The sequence below is a fragment of the Bombina bombina genome, chromosome 2 (genome assembly GCF_027579735.1).
Source record: "Bombina bombina isolate aBomBom1 chromosome 2, aBomBom1.pri, whole genome shotgun sequence".
NCBI classification, from domain to species: domain Eukaryota; kingdom Metazoa; phylum Chordata; class Amphibia; order Anura; family Bombinatoridae; genus Bombina; species Bombina bombina.
Window position 1 is genome coordinate 787,671,828 of NC_069500.1, and position 24,493 is coordinate 787,696,320.

The 24,493-nt window shown below is 35.9% G+C and overlaps 1 protein-coding gene across 1 annotated transcript in view; it reads right to left on the reverse strand.

Annotated features, from left to right (window-relative positions):
* Nucleotides 1–24,493, reverse strand: part of ISYNA1 (inositol-3-phosphate synthase 1) — a 43,376-nt gene that overhangs the window by 10,198 nt on the left and 8,685 nt on the right. The window contains exons 3-10 of the mRNA XM_053702959.1: nt 18,687–18,848; nt 18,083–18,212; nt 15,931–16,124; nt 14,966–15,115; nt 14,195–14,410; nt 12,029–12,193; nt 9,238–9,351; nt 6,817–7,034 (exon numbers count right to left, since the gene is read on the reverse strand). Of these exons, the coding sequence (XP_053558934.1) occupies nt 6,817–7,034; nt 9,238–9,351; nt 12,029–12,193; nt 14,195–14,410; nt 14,966–15,115; nt 15,931–16,124; nt 18,083–18,212; nt 18,687–18,848 (1,349 nt within the window). The remainder of the gene's footprint in view (nt 1–6,816; nt 7,035–9,237; nt 9,352–12,028; nt 12,194–14,194; nt 14,411–14,965; nt 15,116–15,930; nt 16,125–18,082; nt 18,213–18,686; nt 18,849–24,493) is intronic.

The window sequence follows — 24,493 nt, forward strand, 5'->3', positions numbered from 1 at the left end:
CACATGTATTATGCCCAGCAGTGAAGGGGTTAATTAGGGAGCTTGCAGGGTTAATTTTAATTTTAGTGTAGGTATCAACCTCCCACATGACACATCACACCCCCTGATCCCTCCCAAACAGCTCTCTTCCCTCCCCCACCCCACAATTGTCCCCGCCATCTTAAGTAATGGCAGTAAGTCTGCCAGTACTAAAATAAGAGTTTTTTGGGGATCTAAAAAAAAATAAAATAATAATAATTCTGCTCTGTAGGATTAGCCCCCAACCTCCCTGATCCCCCCCAAACAGCTCTCTAACCCCCCTCTCTGCCTTATTATGCGCCATATTGGGTACTTTCTGTAGTGTAGCTGCCCCCCCTCAACCCCCAACCTCCCAGATAGTTAAAATTTGTAATGTTCCCACCCTCTCTCCCACCGAGTACCACCTTACAGTTGTTCCCACCCGTCCACACTCGATCCTGCCCCCCTTCCCCACCGATGGCCGCTCACCTGCCTCAGCTCCCACCCACCAACGAACATGGCCATTGATGGCCGATGCAGAGAGGGCCACAGGGTGACAGGATGTCTCAATATCGAGACATCACTGCTATAACATGAAAGCAGTTGGAAGTGATCACGATCGCTTCCACTGCTTTCAAAGACCAACGACGTACGTCCTTGGTCATTGACTGCATTTTTTTGCAGGACGTACCCCATACGTTGTTGGTCGTTAAGGGGTTAAAGATACGAGGCAACATATTTTAACATTGAGATACATACACATGTCTATTATTATCTAAAGATGTATATATGTGTGTACATATACATTTATTTAGACATATATATAAAAAAAAAAAAAAACACGTGTACATATCTAGAGAAAGTGTATTTACTGTAAATATTTGACATTCCAATGTTCTGCACTTAGGAAAATATGTGCTATGTATTTTTAAATAGATATTCATACACACATTATATACATATCTATATATATATATATATATATATATATATATATATATATATATATATATATATATATATATATCTCCAATAAGCCATTATCTATAATGTGAAGAACATTGAAATGTGAAATTCATATTTTCCTGTCGGGTTAGCGCACTTGAGAATATGCGATCGAGTTTGCGCCCGAGTAGGGTGCTAGGGTCCCCCCCCCCACACACACTTTTTTTGCTCCATTTACTTATATGGGGGAATACATTATCTCGCACACAATATTCTAAGTTTGGCTTTTTATTTCTGTCAGGTTAATGAGTGAGCAAAAACAGTTTACTTTCAACTTGAAATAAGAACACAACCTGACGCGCGCAAGAAAAAAAAAAAAACTTACTTTAAGCAGATTTAGCGCTTGAGAGGGAGCGTTACATACTGCTCCACTTGTTAATCTTGGCCACAATGGGTAAACCCAAATTTCACAGATTGCAGTACATAATAAAAAGCTTCAATTCTAAGTACGAGATGAATGTAAACAATACAGATCGCAATTACAGAATAGCAGAATTGATCGCTATATGTACCAGCTTGGGCACTACCCACTTTTGACTATGTGGGGTCCGTTGTCAGCCAGAGTTTTTTTTTTTTTTTTAAACTATGTAAATATTATGATCACTATGCTATTCTGTGCATGTGATCTGTGTTTGCATGCGTCCGGTAATTAGAATTTTAGCTTATTATAAAACTATTGTTTGTGAGATTTGTGTTTACACATTGTACTGCGTCTTTTTCTACATAACAATTTTTTTTATATGAAACACATTTGATGACATTTGTACATTAAAAGGACATGAAACCCCAATTTTTTCTTTCACGATTTAAAAAGAGCAAGACATTTTAAAGGGACACTGAACCCAAATTTTTTCTTTCGTGATTCAGATAGAGCATGCAATTTTAAGCAACTTTCTAATTTACTCCTACTATCAAATTGGTTTCATTATCTTGGTATCTTTATTTGAAAAGCAAGAATGTAAGTTTAGATGCCGGCCCATTTTTGGTGAACAACCTGGGTTGTCCTTGCAGATTGGACAGCACCAATAAACAATTGCTGTCCAAAATTCTGAACCAACAATTGGCTGGCTTGTTAGCTTAGATGCCGTCTTTTTCAAATAAACGTCTATCTAATTTGTTTCAGTCTCTTGGTATCTTTTGTTGAAAAGCATATCTAAAAAGGCTCAGCAGCTGCTGATTAGTGGCTGCACATAGATGCCTTGTGTGATAGGCTAACCAATGTGCATTGCTATTGCTTCAACAAAGGATATCTGAAGAATGAAGTAAATTAGATAATAGAAGTAAACAGATGCTGTTTAAAATTGTATTTTCTATGTGAATCATGCAAGAAAATGTTTGGGTTTCATGTCTCTTTAATAAAGAGTGCTTTGTTCCTTTTCTTTTTGTGAAATCTGTATTATCTTTCTTTCCAAATCTCTCCAATTGTGGAATTATATACAGTCTTATGCAAAAGTTTAGGCACCCCTGACAATTTCCATGTTTTTCATTTATAAATAATTGGGTGTTTGGATCAGCAATTTCATTTTGATCTATCAAATAACTGAAGGACACAGTAATAATCCAATAAACCTAATTTGAAATAAAAGAAAATGTGCAATATGCATTAAAACGAAATTAGACCGGTGCATAAATTTGGGCACCCTTGTGATTTTGTTGATTTGAATACCTGTAACTACCTAGCACTTATTAATTGGAACACACAATTGGTTTGGTGAGCCCATTAAGCCTTGAACTTCATAGACAGGTGCATCCAATCATGAGAAAAGATATTTAAATGTGGCCATTTGCAAGTTGTTGTTCTCTTTGACTCTCCTCTGAAGAGTGGCAAACATGGGGGCCTCAAAACAACTCTCAAATGACCTGAAAACAAAGATTGTTCAACATTATGGTTTAAGGGAAGGTTACAAAAAGCTATTGCAGAGATTTAAGCTGTCAGTGTCCACTGTGAAGAACATTGTGAGGCAGTGACGTGCAGTAATAGGATGCAGCGCCTCCCCTGTCCAATCACTGAAAAAAAGTTTTCAAATAATATTTATTAAAAAATAAAGTATTTTTTATTTTATTTTTATTCGGCCACGCCCACCTCCCACCAAGGGTACCCCCCCGACGGCGATTACCCACATCATCATTTTATTTTGTTGTACTGCACTGCGCTGCCAAGTCATCCATTGTTGCGCAATTAGGAGGCAGTGAGCCGGTCCGCTGCCCTCCATTAATTGCGCATCATGGATATGAATAACATTGACTGCTCACTTAGAGCTAGCGCCACCCACTGGTGACTCGCTGGGCCCTCATACAAGCTCCAATGGAGGCGGTTCTCAAAACCGCCTCCATGATGAGCTAGTTCACTCAGCGAGGCGTGCCTGCTGGGCTCTGGGCTGCTCTGAGTGACAGACTCAGTGGGTCGCGTGACGTAGTGCTGACAGTCAGTCAGACTTGACTTCAAGTTCAGGCGGGATTCAGGAATATCAGGAGAGAGGGTGCTGCTGCTGCATGTGCGTGCCCAAACTGAAACTTAATGCCCTGCCCGCCCCTCAGTGCCAGCCAGCCTGTAGTCGGTCGGTGTGGTTAAAAAAAATGAAAGTGCTCATGCTCATTTAGCTGTGGTTGTGGGCTTTGTGGCTGTCACTGTGTGGACTTGAGGAGGGGTCCTGGAGATTTGTTGTGGAGGAGACTCAGGAGGAGGACGGAGGAGTGGAGCCACGTGGGTGGACCCGGTGGATGGAAAATTTGCAAAACTGTCTTACTAGGTAAGTGTGGAGCACTGCAGTGCGGATTATATATACGGTTTAAAAACTGCATGGTTCTGCCAGTGTCTATGATTTTTAACTGTGTAATGCAAGTTCTTCTGTGCTAGTGTGCTTTTAAGCTTTGCTGAGTGGGACTGCACTCTGCTGCCAACCAAGGGGACTGAGTCTGGGAGTGACAGCGGGGCTGCTTATATAATAGCGTACACATTTACACAATGCTTTCATTTCTACACGGTTATGGGACCATATATAATTAAGGGAAGAATGCTGATGAAATTCTATAGCGAGGATAAAAGATAAATGTGGTAAAAGTGGCAGAGAGAGGCTGTATTTAAGTTTTTCAGAAAAAAAAAATGAAGCAGTATTTTCTTAAAAACCCAAAACATCTGGATGATCATAATTAAAATAAAGAGAAAATCTGAATTTGATATGAAGGTCTTTTTTAGGCCTAACATGGAATGCAGTTAAACAAAAACATGCTGGCTTAGCTTAGAAAACCTAGAAGAGATTAAAACGGTAAAAAAAAAAAAAAAGGGAGTGGATTTAAAAATTAAAGTGAAATAGAAATTAAAAAAAAAAATCTAAAAATATTTGTATATTTTTATTGCATTATAGTTTATATTTTTTTAAGCTGTTTATGCTTTTATAATGGACTCAATTTATTTTTATTTTTTTGTTGGATAAACTGATGTTCCTTTCCTGAATAAAACTGCCTTTTGTTCTCATGCTTTAATATTGATGCATAAACACACATTTCTTGTGCTGTTCATTCTTGCACAATTTACAGAAACACAGCACACACTCCCAGTCCCACTCTGCTTCTTTAACCCCCACACACTATTACCTTTCCTGGCACTTCTACTAATGAAAGAAAAAAGTATGTTTAAGGAATAACGTTTACGTCTTTGAGTGTGCACATGTATGTTCATGTGACAGTTTTTAGAATGTTGTGCATGCCCATGAGTGTGGGTATGTGCACTGTATACTAGAAGTTAGCCTTCAGAGGTTTTGAATGCTTCTGAATGAGGAAGAATGTGGACGCTTGCAACATTTGTCTCACAAGATTTATTCTTGTTAAGGTGCAACACACTAAGAATGCACACGTCAACCCCAGTCTCTATCCTTCTCCCCCTGAGTGCTTTTCTGTGTTTCTGTCTACCTTTTATTTATTTAATTAATGAATTGTTGGTGCCATCTGAGGATGTGGCTTTATTTAAAGGGGTGGGGTCAAGCGCCCCACCATCTTTAAATTTCACCAGCCGCCACTGGATCAAGACATTTTTATATTTACTGAATAATGAAGGAATCTATAAGCATAATTTGCAGCATTAAAGTAAAAAGTATGTTTTAAACATATTTTAATGGGCCTGGATTTCTAGATCTAATAATCAGAGCAAGCATTTTGTTATCTGGCAAGAGTTTCTGTTACAATCCTTTAGACTAAAATCAAATGTTTTCTAAGTTGACACCATTTAAAAGGGACATGAAACCCATATGTTTTATTTCATGATTTAGAAAGAGCATGCAATTTTAAATAACTTTCCAATTTACATCTAATTTTCTTCATTCTTTTGATATCCTTTGTTGAAAATCATATCTAAATATACTCAGTAGCTGCTGATTGGTGGCTGCACATAGATACCTCATGTGATTGGCTCACCCATGTGCATTGCTATTTCTTCAACAAAGGATATCTAAAGAATGAAGGCGTATCCTAGCCACTGCATGTTACTGTTGTGAGGAAATGGAAGACCACAGGCACAGTTCTTGTTAAGGCCAGAAGTGGCAGGCCAAGTAAAATATTGGAGGCACAAAGGATGGTGAGAACTGTCAAAAACAGACCACAGACCACCTCCAAAGACCTACAACATCTTGCTGCAGATGGTGTCACTGTGCATTGTTCAACAATTCAATGCACTTTGCACAAGGATAAGCTGTATGGGAGAGTGATGCATAAGAAGCCTTTTCTGCACATGCCACAAACGCACATTTGGACAAGCCAGCTTCATTTTGGAAGAAGGTGCTGTGGACTGATGAAACCAAGATTGAGTGATTTGGTCATAACAAGGGGCGTTATGCATGGCGGCAAAAGAACACAGCGTTCCAAGACAAACACATGCTACCCACGGTAAGATTTGGTGGATGTTCCATCATGCTGTGGGGCTCTGTGGCCAGTGCCGCTACTGGAAATCATGTTAAAGTTGAGGGTCGCATGGATTCCACTCAATATCACTTGAGAATAATGTTGAGGAATCAGTCACAAAGTTGAAGTTACGCCGGGGCTGGATATTTCAACAAGACGACGACCCAAAACACTGCTCAAAATCTACTCTGGCATTTATGCAGAGGAACAAGTACAATGTTCTGGAATGGCCATCCGAGTCCCCAGACCTGAATATCATTGAAAATCTGTGGGGTGATTTGAAGCGGGCTGTCCATGCTCGGCATCAAACCTAACTGAACTGGAGATGTTTTGCAAGGAGGAATGGTCCAAAATACCTTCATCCAGACACTCATTACAGGCTATAGGTAGCGCCTAGAGGCTGTTATTTCTGCTAAAGGAGGCTCTACTAAATATTGATGTGCACCTGTAATTTCATTTTGATGCATGTTGCACATTTTCTGTTAATCCAATAAACCTAATTTCACTTCTGAAATATTACTGTGTCCTTCAGTTATTGATAGCTCAAAATGAAATTGCTGATCCAAACACCCAATTATTTATAAATGAAAATTATGGAAATTGTCAGGGGTGCCTAAAAACTTTTGCATACGACTGTATATTTAAGGCACTGCAACAACTTCAATATTTTTGGCATTATAAGTTTATTAGTGATGGGATTTTTTTTATTTGACCTTTCAAAGGCCCTAATTGCAGAAGGGACAGTCCACACAACTAAAGAAGACGAACTGTCCAGGTGTAGAATTAATTACATCTGTACAATACTATTAACCCTATCTGTTCCTAAGCCATAGAGGCATGCATTTATAAGTTACATTTACACAGCTGTATTTGTTGAGAAGTTTATCTGTCTTTTATATGAAAATAAAATATGTATATTACCTAAAGATATTCTCCATGCAGTTCCTTTGCCTAAAGAAAGCATTGATGACAGGAGTGCCCTCTGGAACCAGGGGAGCTTTACAGAGGAAGCTCAAGATAGAAAGGACACTGTGGAAGGTCTGGAATTCCAGGTCAGACTCAGTGCGGAAGCTTATTCTCTGGCAGAGCTCAGTTAGCATCACTAGATCCAGAATAATAGGGCTGGCAAGCAGGGAATCCTGAAAAGAAAAAAAAAATGGATCAGCTCATCTGCCACCCTGATATTCTAACAGATACTTTATTTTGTTGTGTGTGATTCAGGGCCCTCAATAAAATTGTCAAGAGCTGCATACTATGAGCCTCTTAAATGTACACTTTCAACTGTGTACTCAGAACAATGTTTTATGTATTTGTATTAGAATGATGGTGGAGGGTGTGGAGAGTGTGACTAGTTACTGGTATGGGGCAGTAGGTGCACAGGCCTAAACAAAGCTTTGTTAAGGATGGTAAATGGAAGTATGAAGGCTGGGGCACTTTCTCATTTGGAAGGAGTACTTTTCCACGTAAAGCTGGCAGGATAAAATGGCAAGACAGAGTTTTCGGAGGGAATTAGAAAGATCTTGGAATCTGGATGGTATGAAGAGAGACATTTCCCTTCTCTACAACACACCTTTCACTCAGGCCTCATTTTCCTTATTGATACTTTCCTACACTCATACTATGTGAATACTGGTATCTCACAAATATAGGGTTATTTTACCCATCCTGTGAATTTTCTTTTTCTCTAGATATCCTAAACACTTCCACAGATCCCAATCTTCAGCAGCACCCTCTACTTCCTTCTCTAGTCTGGCTTGTTACACACCCACTATATTGAGACTTCTCTCCTTACTGGTCAGCATAACTTTTCCTGTTTGTCATATCCCATCTGCTCATCTATCATTCTGAACCTGATACACTTAAACTGTAGACCAATCCATTTTATTCTCCTGCTTCCAGACTGCTGTATTCTCCATCTTGCCTGCAGCTCTATCCAATAAATGATACAGTAATATTACATGGCTCTATATTTTATACATCTCCCCCTAGTGGGGTTTACAGGGATCATTTACTGGACCCTTACAACTCTTTTATAAAAACCCTGTTACCTAAGCCAGATTTAGTTCTTACACCACGTTTGCGTATACTATTTATCTGAAAGTTGTAAAAAAAAAAAAAATCTATAATCTGTTGTGTTTCAATGTCCATTTATATAGCTTCAAAGTAATGGGCTAAATAATTAGTTTTTTTAATTTTAAGGAAAAAAATATTGAACGGGAACAAATAACTTTGCATATATACAAGAAACACATGGATCAAACATTTTGCCCCACTATTTGAGGGTGGAAGTATTTCTTGTAGAGAATTCTGGGAACTGTAACTCTGCTCCAATGGTACATTATTTAATTGCTCCGAGGCATGTGAGGATGAAGGATGTTAATTTTGCTCGGTCCATTAATGTTAATTGCACAGGGTCCTGGGTTGATTTAGTTATCTTCCGCTTTCTTGCTTTTAAAGAAACATCAAACCCATTTTCATGATTCAGATAGAGTCTACAGTTTTAAACAATTTTTCAATTTACTTATATTATCAAATTTGTTTTATTCTCTTGGAATCCTTTGTTGAAAAAGCCACAATACACTACTGGGAGCTAGTTGAACATATTGAGTGAGCCAATAGCAAGAGGCATATATGTGCAGCCACCAATTAGCTCCCAGCAGTGCATTGCTGCTCCTGAGGGTACCTAGGTATGCTCTTAATTTTTTATATATATATATATATATATATATATATATATATATATATATATATATATATATATATATATATATATATATATATATATATATATATATCAAGAAGAAAGAAAATTAGAAAATGAAAGTACATTGAAAAGTTGTTTTAAATTGCATTCTCTGCTGAATGGAAATTTAATTTTGACTTTACTGTCCCTTTAAAAAAGGGACATTATACACTCATTTTTTCTTTGTATAAATGTTTTGTAGATCTATTTATATAGCCAATAAAGTTTTTTTTTAAAATGTGCTTATTTTTAAATAACATTGCTCTGATTTTCAGACTCCTAACCAAGCCCCAAAGTTTTATAAGAATACTGTCAGATACCTACTCCAGCTTGCTCCTGTTTGTGTAAAGGGTCTTTTCATATGCAAAATAAGAGGAGTGTCTTATTTCCCACTTGCAGTGGGCATTCCAACAGCATTTTCAACAGAGCTAAACTGAGAGCTTCTAAGTAAGTTTATAAACAGTTTTATACTGTATTTTTATATCAGTATCTGCGCATCTTATTTTTTTATAGTAGTGTCTATTACATGCAGTTATATGAAAATTAGTGTATACTGTCCCTTTAAGTCACAGAATATAACCAGGAATGGCAGGTTATACCTCACATGTGTTATGGAGAACTATGGTATTTGTCCCCCCCATCATTATCTCAGATGTGTATTCGTCCATGGCTCTCTTGCTGTCTCCAACATAAGGAACATATTTAATAACCACCTAGAAGACAAAAAGAAGCTCTGGTTACATTGGCAATAGAATAAAAAGCTACTATATAAAATAAGGTGACTAATGAAATATACTTTTTCTGTCTCTTAGTTCCTGAGGTTCACACATACATTATTAAATGTTGAATACTTCAGGGAATACTTATATTCTACAAAATAAACATGAACAACTATGTTACTGCATGTAATAAAGAATAAAAAAAACAAAACAAAAAAAACTCACATGTACAATGAAAGCTTAAAAGGGACATAAAACCCCAAATTTTTCTTCGATTATTCAGATAGAGAAGAGAATACGATTTTAAACAACTTTCCAATTTACTTCTATTATTTAATTTGCTTCCTTCTCTTGTTATCCTTTTCTGAAATGTTTATCTAGGTAAGCTCAAGAGCAGCAGAGAAGCAAGGTTCTAAATGGTCAGTGCATACATATACATATATATATACACATATATATATATATATACATATATATATATATATATATATATATATATATATATATATATATATATATATATATACACACACATACATATACATATACACACCGATTGTCATTGGCTCACCCATGTCTTCAGTTAGAAACCAGTAGTGCATTGCTGCTCCTTTAACAAATGATTCCAATAGAATGAAACAAATTAGATAATAGAAGTAAATTAGAAAGTTGTTTTGTGTTCTCAATCTGAATCATGAAAGACATTTTGGGGATTTTATGTCCCTTTAATAGGATGTTCTATGGGATGGTAAACCAAAATTGTTCTCTTTCGTGAGCATATCATTGTAAACAACTTTCCAATTTATTTATATCATCAAATTAGCTTAGTTCTTTTGGTTTCCTTTGATGAAGGAGCAGCACTTCACTACTTGGAGATAGTGTAACACATCAGGTGAGCCAATAAGAACATAAAGTATATGTGCAGCCACCAATCAACAGCTAGCACCCAGTAATGCATCCTGAGCGTATCTAGGTATGCTTTTCAACAAAGAATACCAATAGAGGAATGAAAATTAGATAACAGGAGTAAAATTGGACTGTTTAAAACTGCCTGCACTATCGGAATCATGAAAGAAAAAATATGTAAGTTTCATGTCCCATTATAAAGATGCTTTGTATTTTTTAGGAATTGATGCTTTTGTGCTGAATTATCCAACTTTTTCTATAGGAGCTGCCAGTGTTAGCCTATGAGAAGTTGAGTCAGCGCTATACAAATTAATGAATGAATGCATGAAGTATTGGAACTCAGTTGTAGACAATCATGCACTTCCTGTTAATTTCATTTTAAATTTAAACAGCATTTACTAGAATTTTTGTTCCAATATGCCCCTTTAAGAAGAGAATTAGCCTTGTCCCACTAGGCATAGAATGCCTAGCCTTTTCTACCACACTCAAAAAATAAATGTATTATTCAATACTAGTCCTAAAGCCCATGTACACGGGCCATTTTTTGCAGCACAGCGGTCCCACCCCTTGCTCTCTCTCCCCCCCCTCTCTTTTGCGCTCTCTCCCCCCTCTCTTTTGCGCTCTCTCTCCCCCCTCCCTTTTGCGCGCTCTCTCCCCCCTCCCTTTTGCGCTCCCTCTCCCCCCCTCCCTTTTGCGCTCCCTCTCCCCCCTCCCTTTTGCGCTCCCTCTCCCCCCTCCCTTTTGCGCTCCCTCTCTCTCCCCCCTCTTTAGAGTTCTCTGTCTCTTAGCAGCTGGCCCCGGTATCTGGCCCCACCCACATCACGCCGGCCCCTACCACATCACGCCCAGTCACGCCCACTCCACCACACGATGCCAGGTTAGTTGGAAGGCCAGGTGTGTTTGTCCTCGAGCGCAGTCTCTACTGCGCATGACAGCTTCGGACAAACACACTTGGCCTTTTATTATATAGGATGATCTTTAAAACTACAGGAGATTCACAGGTACCAGTTCACCAAATATATATAAAAAGATACATTATTTTTGCATTTTGTTGTTGCATAAATCTCCTAGAAACAGTTTGGTGTAAGATAAAAACAAGCAATGAGGCCAATCTAGTCTGTTTAGCTAAAGTGTACATTTTAAGGATAACTTTATGTACCAGACAATCTTTATTTCCTTATGGAAATTGTCTTTGGAAGCCTAAAGGGACTCAGTTGAGCCCCTAATATTTTGGTGAAATATACCAGGAGAAAAAAAAAAAATCACAAATTAAAGTAAAAAAAGAAAAAGATAAGAAATGATTGCTTCTTCAATGAGGAAAGTCTAGGTACCCGTCTTTTTTATACTATGGAAAGTGGAAGAGGTTTACGCAGTAGAATTCAAATGAATTAAACAAAAGCTAAAACTTTAATTAAGTTCCATAAAAGTGTAATCCAAAAGTGGAAACTAACAGGAAGGACTACTCATTGGCTGGAAAACTCCCACACGTATTCTGGTGGAGTGAAACTGCCCACACAAAAAAAAAAACAACATCCCCAGCATAGTAGTATCTGTTAAAGCATTTTAAAGCCTCTCATTTAGATGTATTTAAGACAAAGATAATGAGCTGAAAAATACTTGCTCTAAAAATAAAAAAAGCTATTTCAGTGAGATTTTGAAAAAGGAAATCAAGCACTTCACAAGATTTAACGTAACCTTCAAACCTTTTACAACTTGTTTTCTATTTAAATAATGTATAAAACAGGTCATGTTTCCAATCACTTACACAGTGATCAGGCTTTTCACCCGGCCCATACAGAATTGGGTTGGACTGCACCATGTCATCTACCACATTGCTCTTGGATATTTCTTTGGAGCGGAATTGTGCAGGAGCCGAAAGATTCTTTCCATCATTATTTCCCAAGTGGTTATAGCTTACAATGGAGACTGTCTGTAGATGGAATAGAAGACATTAGAATCAAGATTCTTGCACACTTACCAACTTAAAGGGACATGAAACCACATTTTTTTTTCTTTCATGATTCAGATAGAGCATGCAATTTTAAACAATTTTCTAATTTACTTCTATTATCATCGTTCTCTTAGTAACTTTTATGGAAAAGCAGTGAAGTAAGCTCAGGAGCCGGCCCATTTCTGGAGCACTAAATAGCAGCAGTTTTGCTAGAATGTAATCCATATATAACAGCACTAGATGGCAGCACTATATCCTACCATGTAGTGCTCCAGATGACTACCTAGGTATCTCTAACACAGCATATCATGGGAACAAAGCAAAGTTGATAAATGAAGTTGGAAATTTGTATGCTCTATCTGAATCACAAAATAAAAAGTGTTGGGTTTTGTATCCCTTTAAAGCTCACTACCTGATGCATAGATACATAATTCTGCAATTGAAGGTCATGGGTATCTACAGCATGTTTTCCAATGGGGAGAATGTCATGCCAGGTGTTTGGTTACCAGCTTCATGTGACATTTTGTTTACCTTCTTTCTCTCACATTGCATCAGTTTTTGCCATGTCACAAAGTTTGTGGGCGAGTACTTGAAGACAAACAAATATTGATGCCCAAGACTTGGCAAAGTCCCCACTAAATGAGAGAAATGAACTAAAGAAAAAAGGGTCACATGACGCAGGTAAACAGACAGGGCATGACAGAGAAAGCAAAAAAAAAAAAAAAAATAATGTTACAATATTGATCTCAATGAAGACAGAATATACACAGACATATATATCCATATGTGTAATTACAGTATATATAGGAGGGTATTTATATGCACACGTAGATATACAAACACAATTATATTTTTGTAATATACATGTATTAGCAAAAATACTAATAAAAGCTATATCGGTTTCAAAAAGTGTATATAAGTATGCACGGTGCACCAGCATTTTAAACACAGCACATGCCCAGAGAGCCTAAAGGTGCTTGTACCATCTGGTAATGACTCAATGTGTTAAAGGGACACTGAATCCAAATTTTTTCTTTTGTGATACAGATAGAGCATGAAATTTTAAGCAACGTTCTAATTTACTCTTGTTATCAAATTTTCTTCGTTCTCTTGCTATCTTTATTTGAAAAAGAAGGTAGCTAAGCTTATTTTTTGGTTCAGGACAGCACTTTCTTTTTTATTGGTTGATGAATTTATCCACCAATCAGCAAGAACAACCCAGGTTGTTCACCAAAAATGGTCCGGCATCTAAACTCACATTCTTGCATTTCAAATAAAGATACCAAGAGAATGAAGAACATTTGATAATAGGAGAAAATTAGAAAGTTGCTTAAAATGTAATGCTCTATCTGAATCACGAAAGAAAAAAAATTGGGTTCAGTGTCCCTTTAATTGCTGACATGATACTAGCCCCACTGGTGCTCTGAGCAGCTGCAGTATTTAAAATGATGGTGCACTGAGAATATCTATCTATACTTCATATGCATGTGCAGAGAAAAATGTTAACACTAAAACAGTTGTAACTTTTACTAGAAACATTTTTGCCAATACATGTATATCGCAAATATGTTTCTATTTAAATATGCAATTCATCTATGTGCATTTACATTTTGACTGCAATGTTCCTTTAAGCTCAAGTAAATGTTTTTGTTTAGTTTTAGTGCTGAACATATTTGCATGCTTCAGTGAAAATGAATGGATTGGTGTTCTCATATTAGCCATTTTATGTCATTCTGACCATACATTTTAAGAATTGTATAATTCCAGAAATAAGGTCATATCTATGCTAATAATTCACATAATGTCCTGATTAATATTTTCTTTATTTTGTATTGTAGACTTTACTGGAGTATGGAAATGTGTGCATTAAGGTCACTCTGCATTTGCTCTGTGTTACCTAAATATAAAGTATCAGTTTTTATTAAAGCAAACTTTCTAAACAAATGGAGTTCAGCTTCACATACAAGCTAATTATTTTACCTTTAGACCAGCACTGATCAGAAAATCAACCAGCACAGATTTTATCTTTGTCTGTCCAGACTTAAAGTCATCTCCACCGATAAAAACTTTGTGTCTGATCGCCAGCTCAATTGCTCCAGGAACAAAAGTATTCTGGGGGGATCCATTTATATATGCACAGCCTTCAAGGATGCTTGCAACTGCAAACAGTGTTGAAGGGGATACTTCTAAGCCATTCTAGGAAGAGAAAAAGAAAGAAAAAAAAGAAATTAGTTTAAAGGGACATGAAACCCAAAATGTTTATTTCATGATTTACGTAAAACATACAATTTTAAACAACTTTCCAGTTTACTTCTATTATCAAATTTGCTTCATTCCCTTGGCATCATTTGTTGAAGGAGAAGCAATTGACTACTGATTTCTAACTGAACACATGGGTGAGCCAATGACAATCAATATATATATATATATATATATATATATATATATGCAGCCACCAATCAGCAGCTAGAATCTAGGTTATTTGCTGCTCCTGGGCTTACCTAGATAAACCTTTCAGCAAAGGATAACAAGAGAAGGAAGCAAATTGGAAAGTTTTTTAAAATTGTATACTCTTATCTAAATCATGAATGTCTAATTATGACATTACTGTCCCTTTAAGTGTAGCTTGCATATACAATCGAATGATGATTAGCCATGTGTAAGCACATTCTGCATATTATCATATTGCTCTGAAATTACCATATAACTAATTTCAGATTAATATACCTAGACATCCAGGAGGCATCTTACCTTAATGGCTTTAAGAAGGTTATCTGCTGTGTCATTTACTCCAGGAATTAAGTCACAGAACCGTTCTGTGTTAGCTGTCCACAATACAATCACTTTATCCACCCCACTTGTCCTCTTGAAGTCTTGTATATCTTCTCGGATCTTCTGAACCTTTGGGAAAAATCAATTCAAGCAGAGATTTAAAACACACACCAAAATAAATATTCATTTAAATTTGTATGTTTATACCTGAAACGCTATGGTGATATAATGCATGTTATGGTTTACTCAGCTTTTGGCAATTTGCTACAAAAAGAAAAATACTAGTACAAATCCCCAATTTCTCAATTCTAAAATCCATAATTATTCCAAAATCCAGACTTCTCAATTAGATGTTTTCCTCACCAGTAGGTCACAATATTATTATTATCCGTTATTTGTAGAGTGACAACAGATTCTCTGCCATTGTCTTTGGTTTGGTGTTCTAGAATGCAAATGTTAGTGTCTATATTTGTTTAAAACAACAACAACTAATATCTTTGTGATTACTGTACTGTACTTTCTGATGGTACTATGTATACAAAAAGTATCAAAAATGATATCAAACTAAAAACTACATTCAGGTTACATGTATAAGTTGTATTATGACATGTAAATATTGCCTAAATGACATAACATTTTGTTGTTTTACATCTCCTCTCCAAGTACCATTTTAGTATTCCAAAATCCAAACCTTTTCCAGTCCCATGCATTTTGTACAAAGTGTTTTGTACATGTGTAACAAAAACATAAAAGACAGATTGTGCCACCTCAATCAAAACAACTAGTTCATTTCAAATGCAGAGATGGATTGCAACATCTATAACTTTACATAATTTCATCCAGAACATCAACAATCTGAAATAAATTACAATACTCTATTTCAGAATGACTTATCTGACAAAAATATACCTCCAGTATATGAGCTCAGGTGGCTGGTACATTACCTGTTCTGCTTTGGTTCCATGGATGATGTGATCTGCCCTATCTTCTTGATTCGCAGCAATGAATTCTGGGATGTAAATTGAAGGCCTAGGCTTCATTTTCTCCATGTAAGGCCTTAGCTTCTCTTGAAGCTGCCAATCCAGAACTTCTGCTCTCTTCATTGCATCCGCCAGATTTAGGGAAGAAATATCCCAACCTACACACAACATTCATATTATAGTTCAGGAGATATATATATATATATATATATATATATATATATATATATATATATATAACACACAACTCTTTGCAATATACTTTCATTATTTATTACGCTCCCTTTCCTGTCTACAAATTGTGGGTTTTCCAGTTCTGAGAATTGAAAGTGAAAACTGCAGACTTCTATTTACAGAGTTCTGTTTCATTTTCTCTTCTATGCATTTTGTACTCAGGGCTGTTCTTTTCGCTTGATGTATTCATCATTACACCCGGCAACTCACCATACTAGATATAACTACTTTGATCCGGGCATTTCCATTTGTTAAACTGTATTTAAACTACAGATGAGAAAAGCTTAAGTTAGCAAGATAGTCAAGCAGGACCTGCAGAACGTATAAGAAATTGCGTTGTATATCAGGTACTGATTTCCGGATGCATTGTGATGTCACCACAGAGTGTGATAGCGCCTCTGCCTTTGGGTACATTTTGAGGCATCTTCTTATTGCTCTGCCCATGGGTAAAGCGCCTCTGTAAGAGGCCATATCTTGACTTGCACACCACTTTGATGGGCATGCAACTACTACATTTAAATTATGGGAATACTCACTTTTAAATTATTTGGGGGGGGGGGGGTCTTTTCTCTCTATCTTTTTTACATTCTGAGTAGTGACTTACGGCCATCTGTTTGATATATCTAACTAATAGTGTCTTTTGAAAGTGCACAATTTACAGAAACATATGTGTGAGTAACAAGAAAGTACTGGCAATGTTTATTCAGCAGTCCTGAACAACCAGCCATTATCATTCAGCTAAGTTGTGTGACTACTGCTGCTTATTGGATCCCCAACTGTTCACACTATGAACCAGCAGTTCTCGGTTGCTGGTAATTTAACTATGTAAAATGTTTTGAAAGGTTTAAACAGAGTTGCAGTCACTAGTGCTAAAATCACATTCTCCAACAAACTAGAGTATGTCCTTTTTCAACTAAAACAGCCCTTTAAGAACTTAAAGGGACAGTACACTGTAAAATTGTTTTTCCATTAATGTATTTTCAATGACTTGTTATACCAGCTGCAGTGTTTAAAATATTTGAGAAATTGCATTTACATTTTTTTTGTTTTTATGAAGTAGCTGATTTTGTGCTTTGAAACCACAGCCTATTACAATGGGTTTGAACTTAAGGTAATATCAGATCTCATTATGTTATCACTTTGTGTACACACACTGGCTTCCTTGTCTTATAATTGTCTGGAACACCAAAGCTCAATACATAGAGAGAACAATGGACAATTATCATTATATTACTTAGCTATCCTGCATCCCACTAAAAGTGTAACTTCTTCTGCTGGCTGTGTTTACTTAGGCTTGTCAATAGCTGAGACTCCAGTATCAAAACTTTCAGTATAGATGGCTATGCCACAGGCTAAATCGGCTATTTCAAATGCTGAAATAGGAGTAAAGGAGCTACTTGTAAATAATTATATACACTCTAGCAGATAAAATGGATCACTGGGAATAATTTAAAGGGGAGATATTTTTGGGGTGAACTGTCCCTTTAATATTTGGTCCTTTGCATGATATTTGCAGAGACAAAGGTCTCCTGGTCCCTGAATAACACCATTTGTTTTATCCATTCTTAAATTTGTACTTCTGAGGTTTCCATATGTATCCTTTTAATGAGATTTTATATATATATATATATATATATATATATATATATATATATATATATATATATATATATATATATATATATATACACACATATATATATATATACACACACACACACAGGTGGGTTTCGCACACACTTCCAATAGGTAATCAATATTTCCATTTTATATCTATAAGTAGTTGAGAATTGCTTTAAAATTAATTCTGTTATTACGTCAATACTATATATTCACTGTGAAGCTAACAATAGATACATTTTAGTAGGCCACAAGCTCTCACCATCAAATACTATGTCATTAGGATGCACCATGGGTAGAAGATCACGGAAGGGCACATTGACATCCCCAGAAGAGCTGCTGCCCAGGCACACAGTAGACGACTGGAACAAGGAGCCATAGTAATTAGCAACCTGAAACAGGATAGGGCAAACCGTAAAAATCTCAATGGAATTCAACTGTAGATTACATAAAACAGATTATCATTGCTGCATACACATCATTCTCTATCAAGACAAAACATCTGCAGATAAGCCTGTACTCAGTAACCCTATATTAAAACATAATATAGTAAATGTGTTTTACAACCACAGTACTGATTTCAACAAACATTTATCAGTGTTTATGGGGATTTACTTTCACGATAGAAAAACTGCAGACATTGTGGAGTAGATATCAGTTATTCCTGTATTTTTTCCTCTACTAGATACTAAAAGGTCATATTGAATAAAGATATGGATGATGCAATTACATGACAATAGCACTGCAGATATCTAGTGGATAGTTACTGCTGGCAGCAGTAAAGGCAGCACAAAAGGGGCTTCAAACAGGAAGCCAAGTACATCTGGAAACTAAAGAGAAAAAAATGGTGTACATCCATTCCTTACCTTCTTTCCTGTCTTGGTCATCCATGAAAGACCCATTTGATTGGCCAAAACAGCAGCAGTCACAGTGGTACCATTATTTCCTCCCCAGCCAACCAGCATGACACCAAGTTTAGGTACCCTCCTTTCTGTCCGAAATGTGAACTTGGTAGAACATTGTTTGACCTGAGAGTAGATCACAATATTAATGGAAGTTGATTAAACAATTATAATCATGACATTGCTACTCTTATTAATATAAGTATCTAACACTTAAGAACACACACACATATATATATATATATATATATATATATATATATATACACACACATACATACACACACACACAATAAATTTAGCTCAAGTGAGTAAATGTTTATGTTAAACTTTCATGGTTCAGGAAACTACTGGGAGTTAGCTGGTGATTGGTGGCTACACACATATGGTTCTTGGTTTACTAAATGTAGTGTCCAACTATATCCTTTTGCAGGAGTTAAATACAAACTTAGCAGTGAACTTTAGTGTTTGGAAAAAAAAAAAAAATTCCTAATTATTTAAAACATTTTATTGCTCACTAGCATGTTCATTTAATTACGATGATGATTCTGTGGAATGACAATGACTAAAAGTGACTAGAAAATATCACCCGATTACCTCTAGGTAAAAATGAAAAAGATATGTTACCTCAAAAATTCATCAGTAGCCACAAACTATTGTAAAAGGACTTTAAGCAGCCAATCAGGATGCCTGTCCCAGGACTTGCCAGGAAGAGTGCATCAGGTATATGAAAGGATCAGTCACCTTATTTCCCATCTCAATATAAAGAAGTTTACTATGAAATCTTGCAATATTATGGGGAAATCTCATCAGATCACAGTAAACCAAAAACTAAATTCTGCAGTGATAATACTATTTTTTTTTTTTTTTTTAACATGGCAATTACAGTAAAAAGAAAAAAAAGTTGATGAAAGAAGAACTTAGTCCAGTGAGTTGAGGAAATGTTGAGCTTTAAAAAACAAAACAAAACAAAAAAAAAAAAACAGACATTTTCAACATACTGTTCATTTGATATTTTCAAGTCAGCTTTTTTTACAGATATACTGCCACACATTCAAGTGATTTAACATTTTGGTAATGTCCCTTTATTATACAATGTTTGGGTCATTTTTTTCAGCATATAAGCATTAGAGAAAAGTGCAATGTCGGGTATCACATTCATTGGCAGTAGTTTGCTATTTATGGTCATGTAACTAAAAGTCTCTTTCCCAGTCACATATCCGTGTGACGTTGTAAGACATTTTTAAACCAAGTCCCCAAGTATTAAATGATAGTAATAAGGGGAAAAACAAACAGAATCTGCAAAATTAAATAAAATCCAGATTTAATCATACCTAGAATAAGAGGTTTCACTCTGATCTGAAATCTATTATTTTGGGACATAAAACTATAGCTGCTATATGATGTCAACAGAATCCTATTACTAATATATCAATTACAGATATCGGTAACATGTGTAAACACAAAAGGTGTCAAGAGGTAAAACCGACTTCCAAGTGACTGAGTTCAAACTCATTATAGCTCCTTGTCAATGTGGAAAATGCCTCCAGTTTTAGACTGAAGACACTTTATGGAGAAGGGATCCATGTCATTGCTAAGGGCTTAAGATACATTAGGTTAATACATTATTTATTTAATAGTTTATGACTACGGTCCTAGAGACCAAAACCGGTCAAACTTTTTCTCTCATTTTTTAATTTATAAAAGGAGCACTTGTTTGTTTCATGGATTCACAATAATAAAGACTTTTCTTTTTTATTCAACTCAGCTCTAGTTTCATTTTCAAGAAAACACAAAGGAACTTTCTCTTTTTTACACATTTTTTATTAACCTAAAATAAAAAAAAATAAAAAGACAGTAAATTGAAACTTACATTTTAAAGAGTCAGATAGTGCATGCAATTTTAAAACAACTTTCCAATGCATTTCTATTTCTTAATATCCTTTGTTAATGAGAATACCTAGAAAGGCTCATGAGCAGCACTGTTCTGAGCTAGCTGACAATTGGCTCACCAGATGTGCTCAGCTAGCTCCCTGTATTGCTGCTCCTGAGCCTACTCTTCAACAAAGAACATCTACAAAACAAAGCAAATGTAATACTATAAGTTGGATAGGTGTTTAAAATGAATGTTTTGAGTCAAAAAGAATAATTTTGATTTTACTGTCTTTTTAAGGGGATGTTTTCCAATTTTCAGGACAAGTAAGCACATTTTAGAAATAGACAAATATAAAGTTTTTAACATTTCTACTACTAGGAACATATTTATTTTTAGGAGTCAGATAAAGATATTTGTATATGGATAAATGTCAACGAATGAAAACAATATAGGAGCCAGAAGTAAAATTCTCGTCTCCAGGTATCTCTGTCAAGCCCAGAACAAGACAAATATAAATTAGATTCAAAGTGTGTGCTCATAATCCTTCAGAACAGTTTATCTAATGACTTCTCTAAAAAATTCAAACAAGTCTATGGGATTTTGTGTAGAAAAATAAAATTTGATAAACTTTTCTTAAAGGGACATGAAACCCAAAATTGTTATTTCATGATTAAGATAGAGAATACAAATTTAAACAACTTCCTAATTTACTTCTATTATTTCATTTGCTTCATTTTTTGTATCGTTTGTTAAAGAAGCAGAAATACACTACTAAGGAGGTAGCTGAACACATCTGGTAAGCCAATAACATGAGGCATATTTGTGCAGCCACCAATCAGCAGCTCCTGAACCTACCTAGGTATCCTTTTCAACAATAGGATACAAAGAGAACAAAAAGATGGTAGATAATGGAAGTAAATTTGAAAATTATTTAAAATCACATGCTCTGTCTGAATCATGAAAGAAAAAACATTTTGGTTTCATGTCCCTTTAATGATTAACCCTAAAGAGAACATGAACGATCCAGTTGAAGAGGAGAGAATGCATCTGTTGCAAAGATGGAAAAGTAGTGTTAGTTTGTGGGTAGACAAAATGGATAGCTTGACTGCAGAGCCAGGGTCTTAAGTGATGTAGTTATGTGGCACACAGGGGCTGAAGCACCAGGGGTCTTACCCGATATGGCTATGTGGCTAAGAGAGGGGCTATAGTGCATAAGTGATATCTGATGTGATATATGCGGTTGACATTGGGGCGAATATAATCCCCTATTTATTTTCACATATTTATTCAATAATAATTTTCATTAAACCTAATTCAAATAATAAGGTTTTCATTTCTAGTCACTTCTCAGTAAAGTTGTCAGCCCCTTCTTTAAAGGCTGCAAGGTCATGTAAAGGGTGACATTACACGCTTTTGTAAAGATTACAGGTGGCATAGCCAGTAGGAGCTAGTTTGTTTTGCTCTAGGGTCTGCATGGTTTAAACATTTATGTGAGATGCTTTGTATAGAGAAAATATTTTTCTAAGATGTGTGTAACTAAAGGGGAAAATGTGCACAAAGTGGCTAGTAAGTGTCTTCAGACAGTGGGGGCTATGGCACCACAGATATTTAAACAGTGTAGACAACATTGAAGTTGTATTGTTTAGATAAAGCCTATAATAATGAGAAAAAAAAAAAAAAAAAACACTTTCCAGTTTATTTCCATTATCCCATTTGTAAAAATGGTATAGAAACAGTAAAAAGTGTATTTTAATGGACATGAAACCCAATTTTAATTTTAAACAACTTTTCAAATTACTCATATTATCAAATGTGATTCATTCTTAGTATCCTTTTTTGAAGGAGCAGCAATGCACTACTAGGAACTAGATGAACACATTGGGTGAGCCAATAACAAGAGGCATATATGGGTAGCCACCAATTAGCAGCTATCTCCCAGTAGTCCATTGCAATCCTGAGCCTACCTAGGTAGGCCTTTCAACAAAAGGATACCAAGAAACATTTTGCTATACCATACCTTTAAAGGGACATTAAACATTAGCAATGTTAAACAGTGAAAGCTAGACTTCAACATGACTAGAGGGACGTGGAGAATAAACTCAATGCTATGCTTGTAAAATGTAATTAGAGTTTGATGTCCCTTTAATGAATACTGTGCCTTTCATATTACATAATAAAAAAATAATAATGTTACTTGGGGTAGCTCCTAATACCCTTACCAAAAAAAAAATAAAAAAAAAAATCTTGTATTTTTAATAGCTTAAATCAGGGGTTAGCAACCTTGGTTTCCCAGATGTTATGGAACTACATTTCCCATGATGCTCCAGACTAAAGAGTGTCTCTGCATCATGGGAAATGTAGTTCCAAAACATCTGGGGGCCCAAGGTTGCTGACCCCTGTCTTAAATGACAATCTATTTTTCATCTGCAGAAACCATGTTGTATAAATTATTGCAATACATGTAATGACATTTATTTAACTAAAATTTTACTTGGTTACTGAAGTGATTGAAATTTGCCTAAAGGGACAGTCAAGTCAAAAAAAAAAAAAAACTTCTTATGATTTAGATAGGGAATGTAATTTTAAACAACTTTCCAATTTACATTTATCACCAATTTTGCTTTGTGCTCTTGGTATTCTTAGTTGAAAGCTAATTCTAGGAGATTAGTATGCTAATTTCTTAGACCTTGAAGACTGCCTCTAATCTGAATGCATTTGACCACTAGAGGGCATTAGTTCAAGTGTTCGCAATGCTGGTATATACAAGTGCAGAATGGTATGGTCCAGATGTTTTAAATGCTTGTATATTTACCTATACATGTATGTATTTATATACATATAAATACCAATGTTGGTGGTAGGGGAGGATTTGGAAGGGAATCTACAGGGTATTAGCACTCATACCTGATCAGGGTGCTATTAACTGAAATGAATCAACGCTCTTCATATTTAAAGGTTGAGTCACAGTACATATTGCAGGCTACAGATTTGAGCAGACAACCTTCACCATCTGAGGGTGAAAATTTAACACACGCACAGAGCAATGTTTCCAGATCTTTAGCTCCAACAACTGAACTTTAGCACACCTTTCCCTCATTGGCAGAGGGACATTCTGGGACTTATAGTTCCCAGCTGCCCAGCCTAGAAAGTCTCCAGGGCTCCAAAGGAGCCAGGGTTTGTCAAGCACCTGGATTAAAAAATATTTACTAACTGTTTAAGTGAGATTTTGAAGCTTTCAATTGTTTTGAGGTTTGAACAAGACAAAGAATTTAACAGTGTAGAACATGTTAAGAGGACTTAAAGGGAAACTAGAAGTCCAGTGTCATGTAGTTAATAGTGCAAGTATTGAAAAATGAGGGTGCAAGGTTATTTCTGCCTTTTATTTCTAAGATCACAATTGTAACTAATTACATAAGAAATAGAGAGCCATTGTAAGGAATCTAAGATAATTTGGGGTTAATTGCACAGAGGAGTCTGAAGTCTGCAATCTTAAAGGGACACTTAACACAAAAATTTTCTTTTGTGATTCAGATAGAGCATGCGATTTTAAGCAACTTTCTAATTTACTCCTATTATCAAATTTTCTTCATTCTCGTGGTATCTTTATTTGAAATGCAAGAATGTAAGTTTAGATGCCGGCCCATTTTTGGTGAACAACCAGGGTTGTCCTTGCTGATTGGACACTACCAATAAATAAGTGCTGTCCATGGTACTGAACCAAAAATGTTCTGCCCCCTAGGCTTAGATGCCTTCTTTTTCAAATAAAGATAGCAAGAGAACAAAGAACAATTGATAATAGGAGTAAATTAGAAAGTTGCTTAAAATTGCTTGCTCTATCTGAATCATGAAAGAAAAAAATTTGGGTTCGGTGTCCCTTTAAATGTCTGGAGTGACA